The 14,167-nt window shown below is 41.0% G+C and overlaps 2 protein-coding genes across 3 annotated transcripts in view; both read right to left on the reverse strand.

Annotated features, from left to right (window-relative positions):
* The window catches only part of LOC146173966 (A disintegrin and metalloproteinase with thrombospondin motifs like), a 45,437-nt gene extending 42,631 nt beyond the window's left edge, over nt 1–2,806 (reverse strand). For both annotated transcript variants that reach the window (XM_084583590.1, XM_084583591.1), the window contains exon 1: nt 2,648–2,806. In XM_084583590.1, coding sequence (XP_084439716.1) covers nt 2,648–2,705 — 58 coding nt within the window. In that variant the 5' untranslated portion in view covers nt 2,706–2,806. The remainder of the gene's footprint in view (nt 1–2,647) is intronic.
* Nucleotides 2,807–8,159: 5,353 nt separating this feature from the next.
* LOC146173967 (venom metalloproteinase antarease-like TfasMP_A) overlaps nt 8,160–14,167 on the reverse strand; it is a 13,397-nt gene continuing 7,389 nt past the window's right edge. The window contains exons 11-14 of the mRNA XM_084583634.1: nt 11,373–11,540; nt 11,107–11,248; nt 8,795–8,902; nt 8,160–8,257 (exon numbers count right to left, since the gene is read on the reverse strand). Of these exons, the coding sequence (XP_084439760.1) occupies nt 8,216–8,257; nt 8,795–8,902; nt 11,107–11,248; nt 11,373–11,540 (460 nt within the window). The 3' untranslated portion in view covers nt 8,160–8,215. The remainder of the gene's footprint in view (nt 8,258–8,794; nt 8,903–11,106; nt 11,249–11,372; nt 11,541–14,167) is intronic.

Genomic DNA, 14,167 nt, shown 5'->3' on the forward strand with positions numbered 1-14,167 from the left:
GTTTGCGCCTAATTGTCTATTGACTTATATGGCACGTCGTGGCAAGAGGTGATCCCATACTTCCGCTTTAGCTGCATCTGAGATTCTTCCCCCTAAACCACAGCGTTTTCCTGTGTAGCCGTAGTACTCCCGAATTGCAAAATAAGCTTATGATTCTACATCGTATCCACTTCTTGTTTTGTAGCGAGAAGCTGAATATCTTATCGTTCATACCCGACCTCCAGTGAAAATAAAAAAGAAAGCTAATGATGGCACTACAGCCGAAAGTCCTACAGTAAAAGAGTTGGAGAGCACAAATCTCAATGCGTGGGTAGAACGTAACTCAGCATAGTCTGGCGCGCGGGCTGTTCAAAACAATCCCAGCGGGTCTTGAATGTTTTACGCGGGCGGCACTCCCCTTTCCATCTCAGAATTCCTAAAAACTGCTACACGACAAGCCCGATACGCCTGCGCTGAGTGAGTTTGCTGTTTTCAACCTCAAAGAGGAGGGAGGAAGGCGCCACCGCGTGAGAACGGGATGGTGCCAGTAACAGGCACAGTGAGATGTGTACCGCTTTCATAATAGTAATCGAGCTTATTCCTGCGATTCCCCATCGATTACAAAATGCCACTAGAAGGCAGTCGGGAGACGAAGGCGGCCACTGCTTTCTTATCAAATCATCCAACTTGGTTTAAATTAAATAATATTCAGTAAAATGCGAAAATGTACAAAACTGCGGAAATGAGAACGCGTTTCTAGTCATGCTTTTCTTTCCGCCATTTTAAGTGAGACAATGAAAAGGGACTGGGAAGTTTTTTTTGCGAAGCAATCTATTGCCACACTCTACATCCAAGTGTTACAAAATCTGTTTCGGTTTATACCCGTATACTATATTTCAGTACTTGCGATAGCAAAATTCTCTAGAACTGCTGTTTGAGATAACTTTAAGCGAAGTGGAGGTATTTCAAAATGTAGAATTCGTACTTTATTATTCCTGTAAAATATTGATTTAGATTGGAGAGCCTGCTGATGAAGCATTCGTTTAGCGTTCAGAAATGCATTTCAGTAAGATATTTACGCCATCAAAATAGCTACAGAGTTTCCTGGTCTATGATAATCCTTGAAGGTTTATGAAAACAGCATGCCGGGAGTTTATTGCATCGTTGTATACCAACGATATTTAATAACGAAAGATCTCCATAGATATCACGCGATGATTTTTTTACACAGTCATTTCAAGAATGAAAAGAACAAGTAGATTAGTATACTTAAGCTCTTAAATATCTTTCCTAAATGGCAGTGTGCGCTGAGGAGGATAATTGCGAGATAATTCTTTTTCTTAAATCCGTACTTCTACGTTTGGTTGTGTAACACCGCACTTAGTACTTTCAAGCATATCTGGAGGGCATTGCCTCAGATCGAATTCAGGATAACAGTGGTGGCATTTTAATCGAGCATCCCCTTGGAGTTCAGGTAGTGCTTTTTTTGATTCCTATTGCCGTCAGTTCCACCCCATTCTTTCAATTATTGACAGTTTTGCGGAGGCTGAGCTCTTGCGTTTTCTGAGGCGAACTATCCCCGCCGCGGTGGTTCATTAGGTAATGTGCCGGACTACTGTACCGAAGCACAAGGATTCGATCCAGACGGTGGGTGCGTTTCGATGGAGGTGATACGGAGAGTCGTTGAGGGGGGGAAGGGGGGAGGGGCTCTTTGATGTTATTATCATCGTCAGCCTGACTATAACCACTGCAGGTTGAAGGCGTCTCTATTCCTCCAATTAACCCGGTCTTGTACTAGCTGCATCCACTCGGCCCCTGCGAACTTCTTGACATCATCAGCCCACCTAACATTCTGCCGCCCCCTGCTGCACTTTTATCCCTTGGAAAACATTTTGTTGCCTTAAGCGACCATCGGTTATCATTTCTTCACACTACATGTCCTGCCCATGCCCATTTCTTCTTCTTCATGTGCGATGTCAGTGCACGTTAAAGATCCCCAGGTGGTCGAAATTGTCTTCGCAGCCCTACACTATGGTACCTCTTTCTATCTTTAAGCTTTCACTCCTACCGTTTTTCCTTCCCATACGGCGCGGTTCAGGTATATTCGGAGAAAGTGCGTAAAAAGTGTTAAAGATAATTCCTGTTTCCTTCCTTTAACGGTTAACTACACAGGTAATGCGTCAGGTTAAACCACAATGACTCAAATTCTTTTTGGACGAAGTTGATAAGTAAGGCATCCGCATGATATGCGATTAGAGCGCACGGAACCCCAGACGGTATAATTTTCTCGTGCCCAACTTTCTAGTGCCAATCATGAACGTAGTGGCCTTAGAACGGTAAACACTCAAAACCAAAACAAAAGCTTTACAAAGTCTTTTCTCAGTTCCATCGGAAAACTCAGTTTTTTTTTTTTTTTTATGGTGCGAGGCATTCAGCCCAACCTCCCTCGAATGTGACACAGCTATTTTATAGCACTAGGCAATGCTACACAAGAATGAGCCATACTACGCAAAATTTGAATTTTGCTTTCATATAAAATGATAGCTGCGTCTTGATTGGATTTTCATAGCTTCTATTTTGGGTATTGTATAGTCCCATTAAGAAGACGAATTTCTCACGCAAACTCAACGCTAAGTAATTATGACTGAATGAACACAAAAACTCTCACCGCTATACCCCAAGCACCCTTCTGTCACATATTGGATCAACATGCCAAGAAGAATCATAGTTGCTTGATGAGTAGTGAGTCCGGTCAAGATCAGTATTTCTGGTGGTCTCCGAAAAAGACGGAACAGGCTTATTTAGAAGATCATCTTCAGTGAGACAGGATCTAAAAGCTTTGGTATTCAAATATCTTTGGACGCGGCCTTTCAGGTGTCACGAGCAACTTATTCAGGGCAGTTTTCAGAATCCTGCAGCCAGCCCAGGGCAAATACTCATAAGGGTACAACCAAAATAACACTGATGACGTTCTTCCGAGGTGGTCTACGAAATGACTAATAAAGTACGCTCTTTAATGAAATGTTGTGCTGTTCATAGCGTACAAAATATCATCACGCTGCGAATAAATGCGCTGTGTATTTGCAAGCTTTCTGAAGCATAGATAGAACTTTACACCTGAATCTAGCATTTCGCTGGTGAATCTTGTCACATGATTTTCACTCAATAGCGGCCTCTTTTATTTTTAACGCTGCTGCTAACCTTCTAACCGCATCCTCTTTTGTTCGTTTCCCTTGCTAGCCTTCAGATAGACACGGAAGGGACGAACTGTTAGTGTTCCCAAACATTATAAGCGCTCCTCTTATTTCGAAACACTTTCTATCTCTCCGCCTGATCCTCTAGTAAATTTACATCGTTCGATTTCATGATAAGCCATGTGATCCCCTTTCCAAGCCGCCTGGCTACTAAGCCGACGGCCCGAGTGTGACGTCGCCGTGGCGGTCATGTTAAGGTAAAGCGAAATGCAAGATGCCACTTTACTGTGCAATATATGCACATGTTCAAGAGTCCCAGCTCGAAATTATTGGAGCCGTTCAGCACAGCGTCCTTCATAGTCCAAGTAGATTTGGTGTGTTAAAAAATGATAGCAAGCCATTGATTTTTAAAGTCGCTGTAAAAAACAAGGGGGTAAGTAGAGTTCAGTTTCTTCATCTCGCTTCAATAAAAATATTAAACAATAGCTCCGAAGTATTCTTTCAATAACTGTTAATTTCGATCCTGGAAAGGAGCTTTTCTGCTAATAATAATATTGCTGGTAAGCAAAGACGCTGAAAAACTGCTCACTGCCACGCTGCTACAGCTAATGATTTACAGCGCTGGATTGGCGAGAACGACAGCCCTTGTTTGGTCCGCGATGCGCTGGACGCGCTACGATAAAGACAAAATGTAGGGTGTATGTCTACTCTGCAGTGTCCGTGGAAGCTGATGAAGCCAATGTGATTGTAATTATTCTGCAGCCCTTCACTAATCCTACACTCTCAAGGTTCGTATACAGTCAACATTAATACCCGAGAAAGTAGCAGGGGGGACAGCGGCCGATGTAGCTCAGTTGGAAGAGCATTGGACGCGATATTCGGAGGTCGTGGGTTCTGTCCCCGCCATCGGCACGTTGTTTTTTCTTCTACTTTGTGTTTATTTATCTTTCCCCTAAGCAGACTACATTACGCATTTCTGTGATTATCCAAGTAAAAATTAAAAAAAAAAGACATAAAACATAATCCCCAATGCTTTCCTTGGCCTCGCCGACTTTTGTCTTCTTTCCTTCGGAAACCATGTCATATGTGAATATTAAATCCCTAATGCTGCATAACTAGTCCTCTGAAGACAGCTAGCTGTCTGCAACTAAATTAACATATCTTCTCTGTCTTTAACAGGTCATATTTCTGACTTTTTGGTACTTTACATACGCTTCTTTTGCATTAAATTAGTGGCCCCCTTTTTTTAGCAACTCCGCTCGAAATTCGCCCAGCCGGCCGGTAAATGTGATGGCATCGGTAGACTAGGCCAGAAAATTATCGCTGACATACAAAGATAGGTTTTTATTATTGGTACAGCAAATTTGATAAAACGAGCACGAACACTAGCCTATTGTCGGATGGAAACATTGAAGAGGAAATGAAGGGCTCTTTATGATACAATAAGGAAAGCAGCCAAAGGTCGGCGAGTCCAAGAAATCCGTAGTAAATTTCTTAAGTTTGATCTCTTTGCTATTGACCAGAATTAGTGATGGGATCATTTTAGGGAGTAAGGGTATTAAATACAAAGTAGAAAGAAAAACAACACGCTAATGTTGCGAACCGAATCCAACGTACCCATTATCTTGTCTGGGCTCTCATCAACTTGGCTTCATCGACGGCTGTCCAACATTCAAATTTTTTTCAGTATTAATGTCTGTAAACAAACTTCGAGAGTTTTTACCAGCGCACCTCAATACACAGCTGCGATGTGGGACGTCCTGTGTTGCCGCGAGTGTCACGCCAATGTATCGAAAGGAAGGGTGGATGCTGTGTGAGGACCCTCTCTCGCTGCCTATATGGCTTGAGGAATGGCAGAGCAGAATATATGAACATGAAAGAAAGTGGCTTCCTTTGGAAGTTGTTCCTGTGTATGCAACGCTAAGACATTTAATTTTGACTGCAGGTTAGGTCAGTTAAGGAGTTACAAGACAAGCGGCTAAGAGCTTATTGTTTTTCATATCCCGCTGCACCGGCCAGTTGTTAAAGCGATGTAATGCTGAAGCCATAGACGCGGGATGGAATCGCGGCCGCGGCGGGCGAAAAGCAAGTCACTCTGTAATGTGCGATGAAAATGCACATTAAAGAGTCCCAGGTGGTCGAAATTTTCGTAGCTCTCCAATAGGCGCGGTGGGCTATTCGGGGTGGCCTTTCGTATAATATGGTAGTTAAATACTCTATCCTAATAAGTGTATTGAATTGAGGCAAAAGTTAAAGGAACGCTGATTAATTAAGTAATAAAATACTAGTACGTCAGCTGGGATCCCCGAGGGGAGCAGGAAACAGGTGCTCATTATTAAGTCTTAAGGCGGAGCTTAGTTGTCCTTGCATTGTTTTTTCATCCAGTGGCTGGTTCCAGAAGCCTAAGCAAGTGCGTGCTTTGTACAAAGGCAGCAGAGTGCCAATAATTACAATAGCGCTGCTGCGAATTGGTAAACATATAAATGTCAATTACTAATGTGTAGAACAGCGCGAAAAAAAAACGACAGGGACGAAGGAAGACAACAAGACGAGCATTGACTTTCAACTGACAAGTTTATTGCATGCCTGCATCCATATATATGAACACGTTCACACAATAAAAGAAACAAGAACAACTAAACAAACACCGTAAAGTGTAAGAATGCAGTCGAACCATGTGTCATCCAGAATTTCACAACGCATCATTTTCTCGTGTTCATAAATCTTACTTCACGTTCCGATAAAGCTATAGACGGGTTGCTGATACAAGTTGCCTTTATCCTGTTGATTTATTTTGCTTCTAAAATCTCCCGAACTGTCTGGTCATTATGCCGATTGATTATTTTTGCTTCCTCTAGAAATGGCTGGCAAGCGTCGCTTTTACATTCCCTGCAGTGTATGCCCATAGTTTCTTTTACCGTACCAAAAACATTATTGTGATGCTCCATTAGTCTTTCGTTAATACAACGCCCCATCTGTCCGATATAATGTTTCAAGACGGTGGAACAGAGTATACAACCCCCTTCTGGCAAACCACAATGGATTACCAACATGCCCAAGCTTCTGTTTTACCGTCAATTACTAACCATCGAGTGACAACTAAACTGTTTGGAGTAACACCACCATGTTGCTTATTTCGGCTTCTTTCATAAGCGCTTCCAAGGTATAGCTTCCTGGCTACAAAAGTGTAGAGGCACTTAAGTAGCCAATCCTGCAAAGCTTTAGATTTTTTTTTTTTTTTTTTTTGGGGGGGGGGGGTGTCAATACTTTCTGTTGCCACCACAGAGAAACAGCACTAGATATAAGATAGAAGTGGTGCTTGCTCTTTAGGGGGTGAATGCACGAAGGGGCCGAGGCTTCGCAACCATGCGCAAAACTACTAATTATGATCGCCAGCATTACATGGTTGGGAAAAAGGTTTTGCTGGCTTATTGCTCGCCCTATTCAGGTAAAGGTGCCGAAGCATTTACCTAGGATAAAACTATTAAAATACTGCATTTCCCCCAACCAGTTTAAAGCTTAGAATAAATAACGAGTAAAGAGGATTGTAAAGATAAGGAAACGTTTATTGCATAAACTTGCAACGTTCCTGTGTTTAGACCTTCGTTTCTTATCAAATCTCAATAAAGTCAATGTTTATGATAAACATTTTGATGTAGCCCGCTGTGGTGGTGCAGTGCTTAGGGCGATCGACAACTGTGCCTGTCCGGGCCGCGATGGCCGCTTTTCGATAGAGGTGCACAACAAGATGCCGATCTGACGGGCGATGTTAAAGCAAGTTAACGAACTCCAGGTGGTCGAAATTTCCGGAACACTCCATTACGGCACCTCTCACACAGTAAGCCGCTGTAAGATATGTTGGATGTCACAAACTAAAAGCCTCTTATAAGCGCTTATTACCAGATAAGGTCGCATGGCTTGCTTTTTCTAAGAGAGTTTAGCTTGTAACATTTCCTTTCCTGTGGTTGATGTGGCGTTCACTGCTTATCCGTTGCAAAGGTTTATTACCTTTTCTATGGTTACTGTGACCTTTAGCACTCCTTCCTATCAAAGTTTAACTTCACCGTTTGTAGTGGCCACTCTCACCTTTATATCATATTTCCAGCGTAGCTTTGATATCGGCCCATAAAGTATTTTATTGTTCTAGTTTAGAAACAAAGAGATATTCACGAATAGTTACAGAGGCGAGTGTGACTCAAACGGGTTGATTGAAGCGAGGTGCGTTTCGATCGGTGTAAGCGTTAAAGTAGTTTTATTTGCTTTATGTGTCTTGTGGGCGCAGTGCTAACCTTATTTCCAGGGAACAAATGCCCTTTCAATGTGTCTATACTTATACAAACTAGTGATTATGCGTACACACATAGCACGTTTAGGAAACACAGTTGTCTTCCTCAATTTTATTAGCAAACGCACCTAAAAATTTCCCAAATGCGTAATACACTCCTATTATTTCTTCGGCATTGCTGCTTTAAAATTGTATTTTATTGCGATAACAATACTGCGCCAGATTTCGAGTTGTTGGGTGGTCCCGGCGGAGGCCGCGTTTGACCTTGAACAGCCGAGGAGGAGAAGGAGGAGCAGAAGAAGAATGAAAAGAAGAAGAAGGAGGAGATAAAGAAGAAGGAGAAGAAGGAGGAGGAGGAGGAGAATGAGGAGGAGATGGAGAAGAAAGAAGAAGGCTGGTAACTTACGTTGTTGCGTCATACTCTTGAAGGATGAGCTTAAGTGTTCGCAATAATGTAGCACCTTACACTGATAGGGCGTGATAGGTTAATAATGTAACAGGCAAAAGAAGCTTCCGCCGTTGCTATCGCAATTCAACTAGGGTCAACCAAAGTTCAATCACAACTAATTTTTGTACCATAGTTAACAGCTGCGTTCCCAGGTATATTCCGTCCCGAAGCCAAGTGTGGCACGTGTAAGACACTGTCATGCCCCAGCGTGCAACATACAGCCTAACATACAAATTGAAGACGACTTAAATTAAATAGAAATGACTTTATTTTTGGAATCAACCATCGGCGCTTTTATTTTTAGCAGTTTTATTTCTCTTTCATTCTTTTACATTCGCCAAGCACGCAGTACTGAAATAAGAAAGAAAGCAAGATAATGAAGTGTACACGAATAATCAGATATTTTGGTAAAAACTCCCTTCAGGTGTTGATTACCAAAAAGCAGCTAGAACATTTTAAATATTTTATGGTTATTGTGGTGTGCTCTTTCCTCTACAAGATTCTTTGCTGGACTTAAATGTGGGGAACATTAGATTTCTAATAATAACTGAAGCCTGTTTCATTGTCGGGGGTTAGAATGAAATGACATTCGGCCGCAAACCCAAACGAGGTGCTAGTTTCATGACGCAGCACAACGCTTCATACACTCCCACGGTGTTTAACAAAAATTCAATGTATATGAACTGACAAATAGTTTCTGCCCAACAGGTCAAAGTTTCTACCTTAAAGCGCACTGGACGACCAGACGCGACCTATAGCCTCTTCTACATTCAAGATGTACCCATTAAAAACCAAAGAGCTCTCCCAGAAAGCAGCACTACAAAGAGACCTAACAGCTGCATCACTACAAATATTAAGAAAATATATATCTGACAGAAAGGATGTCACCTCATTCTGATTTCTTGATGTACCGCACTTGGTACCATCAATGGTACTTATAGTCCAGTAATTGTTCAGGCCTTGACATCGAATTTTGCAATTCTGAACGCCGTAATTCTGTAAGAAAAATCATTTTCTTTATTGGCATTACTAACCCAGAATGATAAACTTTGAAGTTCGTCGTATCAGTATAGGCTGCTATTCTTCTAAAGCAACCGCGCGTATTAAACATTATCAGTAATCTTTAGTTATTAGAAACCGCCCCAATGAAAACAAAGTAGAGGATATGATCCCATTACCCCCATAAGCGAGATTTTTTTGAAGAGCCTTGAGATTAGTGGCTTTTATATCAAATCAATATGACAATGTAATTCAGATACTTAAGCAGACGTATGTTGTATGTTAGGTATCTCGTCAATGAATGCCGCACATTGCCGAAATTCTAAGCAGAGATAGGTTTTGAACAGAACAAGCTAATACTATTAGAACACCCACACACTATACAATTCAAAGCTCTCATAAAAACCTCCTAGCGGTAGTCTGTATGGTTCCCTCAAACAGCAAATTTTGTTTCCACTACATCCAATGCGATTAAAACAAGAAAAAGAAATTGCTTCAAATTAGGGCTCAAGCCTAATTCACAATCTCCTCTACAACTCTTCACTAATATACATTACCAGGAATAAATTGCCTAAGTATATTCTTATTGTGAAATTCATTAGCTTCGAGTCACACAAGATGCACAATAAAGGAAAAAAACAACTATAGAATGTAAAAAGGTAAGTGAAAGAATGCAAGGATCTATCATGTTTAGGGAAAATTAATCAGGAGTGCGGAAATGACTTCGATAATTACTAACTAGTGTTTTTCACGTAGGCTATAGTTTTCTCATTATGTTTTCATAATTAACGTAAGGCAAACAAATAGACAGAAAATTATTTCCAGAGAAAGTACAGCCTCAGTACACCGAAGACGAAATAAACTCAATAGCTATTTGGCTAAGGAATGGTTAGAAACGTAAAGCTATTAAATTGCTTGCAACAGTATAGACGACGGGCTTTGCAGACAAACTTCAGTTAAGTAACATGCACGTTTACGCCCACAAACTATAGAAACAGATGTATTCTGGTCGCAGATATATTATTCGTGAGATTGGAAATAAACGAAAAGCTGGAACAATTTATCCAAATGTTGTTTTCCGTCCGCAGTTGAAGCAAAGCGGAAACGTCTGAAGGAAGTAGGGAGAGCTCGAGCGCTTTCGCAGGAGGTTCTTATTGAACAAATATGTCTTCTGCCCTGGTAGCAAACGTCGCTGGTTGTGTTTAAGGCCCTCAGCTATATATACACTTCTCTCGAAGTGCTGTTTTCTTTTAGCCGCATCAGTTTTATGCACGTACGTGTATATTTAACCGTGGAAATTTCATTTTGTGCCTGTAATAAGGAGATGTGCATGTGACCACTAGTCTCAATTGTATGTTTTGCGCTTGTAATAAGGAGATGTGCATGTGACCACTAGTCTCAATTGTATGCTTTGTGCCTGTAATAAGGAGATGTGCATGTGACCACTAGTCTCTATTGTATGTTTTGTGCCTGTAATAAGGAGATGTGCATGTGACCACTAGTCTCAATTGTATGTTTTGTGCCTGTAATAAGGAGATGTGCATATGACCACTAGTCTCAATTGTATGTTTTGTGCCTGTAATAAGGAGATGTGCATGTGACCACTAGTCTCAATTGTATGTTTTGTGCCTGTAATAAGGAGATGTGCATGCGACCACTAGTCTCAATTGTATGTTTTGTGCCTGTAATAAGGAGATGTGCATGTGACCACTAGTCTCAATTGTATGTTTTGTGCCTGTAATAAGGAGATGTGCATGTGACCACTAGTCTCAATTGTATGTTTTGTGCCTGTAATAAGGAGATGTGCATGTGACCACTAGTCTCAATTGTATGTTTTGTGCCTGTAATAAGGAGATGTGCATGTGACCACTAGTCTCAATTGTATGTTTTGTGCCTGCAATAAGGAGATGTGCATGTGACCACTAGTCTCAATTGTATGTTTTGTGCCTGTAATAAGGAGATGTGCATGTGACCACTAGTCTCAATTATATGTTTTGTGCCTGTAATTAGGAGATGTGCATGTGACCACTAGTCTCAATTGTACATTGTAAAGAAGTGATTTTTAACTATGAGAATAACACCAATTATTGGTACCTAAAGTAAACTTCAGCTGTTCTGTCCCATCCAGCACGGACCGTTCATGCTTCACTAAACCAACAATATTATAAAAAGCCTAACTTGAGCATCCAACATGTGATTACCTCCAAGTAATAAACGGGACGTTCATGGTAGTACACGCGCTGACAATAATTATCCAGGTTAGTTTCTTGTCCAGGAAGCTTGCTGGTTTTTGGTATAGTCTTGTTGTAAACTCTATACATTACACAACTCCACCGGTCGTATCTGCAATAAAGGAGCGATAAATGTTTTTAGAAGCTTTACTCTTTGCACTACTGTTTATTCTTGTGAAGAATATTCTTATGTGAGTCAATTTTTTTTTGTGCAAAGAAACTGCAGTTTCTCATACCGCAATAAATTCTTGACTTCTCTTTGACAGCAGGAAGAAAACTTGAAGCGTTTTTCGTCTTTCATTAGGTAACTCATAAGATATCCTTCAGAATAAGGACAACTTTGTGAACCAATATTGTGCGGCACTCCTTTTTCAGGTCCGTAGCCGTCATGGTTGCAACCTAACCTGAAAATAAAAAAAAAACGAGCCTGTTATGTTACACATTCTCCACATAAGCACTTCGTCCTTGAGTAATATAAATAAGCTTGTTATTGAAATTGCCAACAGTTCGCGCCTGCAAACAGCAAGAAAAAAAGCTAGTGAGATGAATAATTAGTGCGACGTTTTCTTGCTGTTAACCTATGGAGTCTAGAAACAAAAGCACAAAACAAGCATTATAGGCCATTTAGTGGGACAAGAACACAATATAAACCTTATATTTACGAAACAGTTCCAGACACAATGTGGCAGTACCAAATTTTACCGTCTTTTGGCAACCATATCAAGTTTCGTATGTTCTTGTCATTGTCTTTCCTAAAACGTTGATATGCTAGCGCAGAAGAAAGTTTCCTTGCAGAACCCGTTTTTTTATTTCCTATATAACAGTGTCACTATTTGCTTTGTCAGCAGAAAAAATTCTTAAATGGTTCTGCGTCCCCGGCGAAAACCGCCAAGCCATAAACAATCCATAAAAATATACAAAACGACTAGTACACACTGTTTGTTGTGTTAATACTTTTATGATACAACCTGGTTAAGTGGAAATCAAGTCTTCACTCGACACTGTATGGAGATCTTAGTAAAACGGCTTTTAGGGATTAGCTTATCCTGTGCACTGCAATGAAAACATTTGTTTTCAGGATGTTTGCTCCACAGATACACCGATGGAAAATATAAACGCACTCTTCATAAAAGTAGACATTTCGCATGTTTTGGTTACGTCATTCTCCACGACTTTTCACCATGTTCATTCCAATGTGTGGTAACACGTCAGGCACCCAAAAGGCCCTGATCCAAGGAGAATTAACCCTATTGACAAAACAAGGAAATCATTCAATAAGGGTGCGGTTTTCTGCACTGTCACAAACTGGGAATTCACTTTTTAGACATGTTTGCCTTTTGGACGTTTTTTTTTTTTTTTATGTAGCCCGGCCGACCATTCCTCAGGGGCCTTCTATTTCGTAGAAATAACATATATGGACAAACCTTCGAGCGGCCACTTTTTTTTTCGAGGGTGCATTTGGTTACACCTACTTTTGATATTGTATATTTCAAATTCACGTGCTCGTAACTGAGCAACTCCCCAGTAATTCAGCCTCGACGAAGCCTTCCTTAAGTGTAAACGCTGGAGTATGCATTAAACGATCGAAAGCTTAGTTGCTTCACATTAAGCAATGACACAGAGAAAAGGACAAAAAAAAAATGTGCCACACGAACTCGTGATAATATTATTGCGTGCTCTTTTCACTGGCTTTTGTACTTCGGCTACTTCATGTACTACGTCTCCTGATATACAGCTTTCAGAGTATAGCTTTGTCGTTAGAGAAGTGACTGATTTAAGCTAGAGAATCATTCTCATCTTGCTTTCGAAAGCCTACTTTCTTTGCACTTGCCCAATGAAAGGTTTTCATTCCCGATAGGGAGGGCATTCAATGTTTCGCACTAACTGCAGCAATTGTGATTGGCGGAAGAAACATGTAAAATGGGACGAGATGAGCTTACGTGGTACCTAAAGGATACTTTCGTTGGATTCGTAGCTTCGAGGTATTAGTAGATATGCACTTAACCCCTCCCCCCCCCCTCCCTCCATACACAGAAATATGGCTATGTGAGTCGACAAAGCTCCAACTAAAGCATTGATTATCAGGTATTACATTTAACCATCTCGTCCAATTCGTTTCCAACCTGAAGTAGACTTCCCAGTTTGCCGTATGTACTGGGCAATCTCCTTCGAGTTAAACTTAATTGAGGACTTGTTCGTTTAGTTCGAGTTCTGGACCGTGCATGGTCTGCCCGCTTTAAGATTCATACTGCAGTTGTCCGTCCGGTTGGAGCGCTATATCAGTATTAACCTGTTGACGCTCTTTACTAGAGGCGTCATAGATATGAGCTTTATAGAGAATGCGTATGTTGCGATATGCATAGGTTTAGCGCCATATTGGTTCTTAAAGGGGTGGGCGGGGGAAGGTTATAAGGATAATTTTCAGTCGTCTAGTCAGCTCTTCGGCAAGTAATCTTTCCTGTACAGTATCAAGACGAAGGCCTATTCTTCTCAAAATGTTGACCAATAGACTTCATTTCTGCCTCAACCCTCGTTCGGTTTCATTACACTGTAAGACGTCCTCTATTATCCCTGTGATTATTGGTCACATGAACTGTATAGAAAATTGAAAACCTGATTTTTCTTCTACTTTTGTGTAATATTCGGTGTTGCAGGGGCAGTAATACGTTCCATAATGACGACTCTTACCTAACCACCACAGGTGCACCTCTTCACTTTATGACGCCTTATAGAACGTTGGCCCAGCACGTTGTGAATTAAGCCAGATTCAGTCGTCTATTCACCTTGAATTCAACACAGAGAAACTTTTGTATTCTAGAATTGAATCATTCTTCCGGATGTCTTTGCTTCGGAATTCTACTCTTAATATGCACGAAGTGGAAAGCATACTCTCCTACTTAATAAGCATATCTCGACTCTTTCTGGCACATGTAAATTCTCTCGTACGAAGCCAGGTGTAAGGCCAGCGCACCACAATTAGTTTTAATACAGCATGTAATCTCCTTGTCCTGTCTAGCTGACAGCTAGGATC

The sequence above is a fragment of the Amblyomma maculatum genome, chromosome 11, assembly GCF_055883805.1.
Source record: "Amblyomma maculatum isolate TAMU_Amacu chromosome 11, ASM5588380v1, whole genome shotgun sequence".
Lineage (NCBI taxonomy): Eukaryota > Metazoa > Arthropoda > Arachnida > Ixodida > Ixodidae > Amblyomma > Amblyomma maculatum.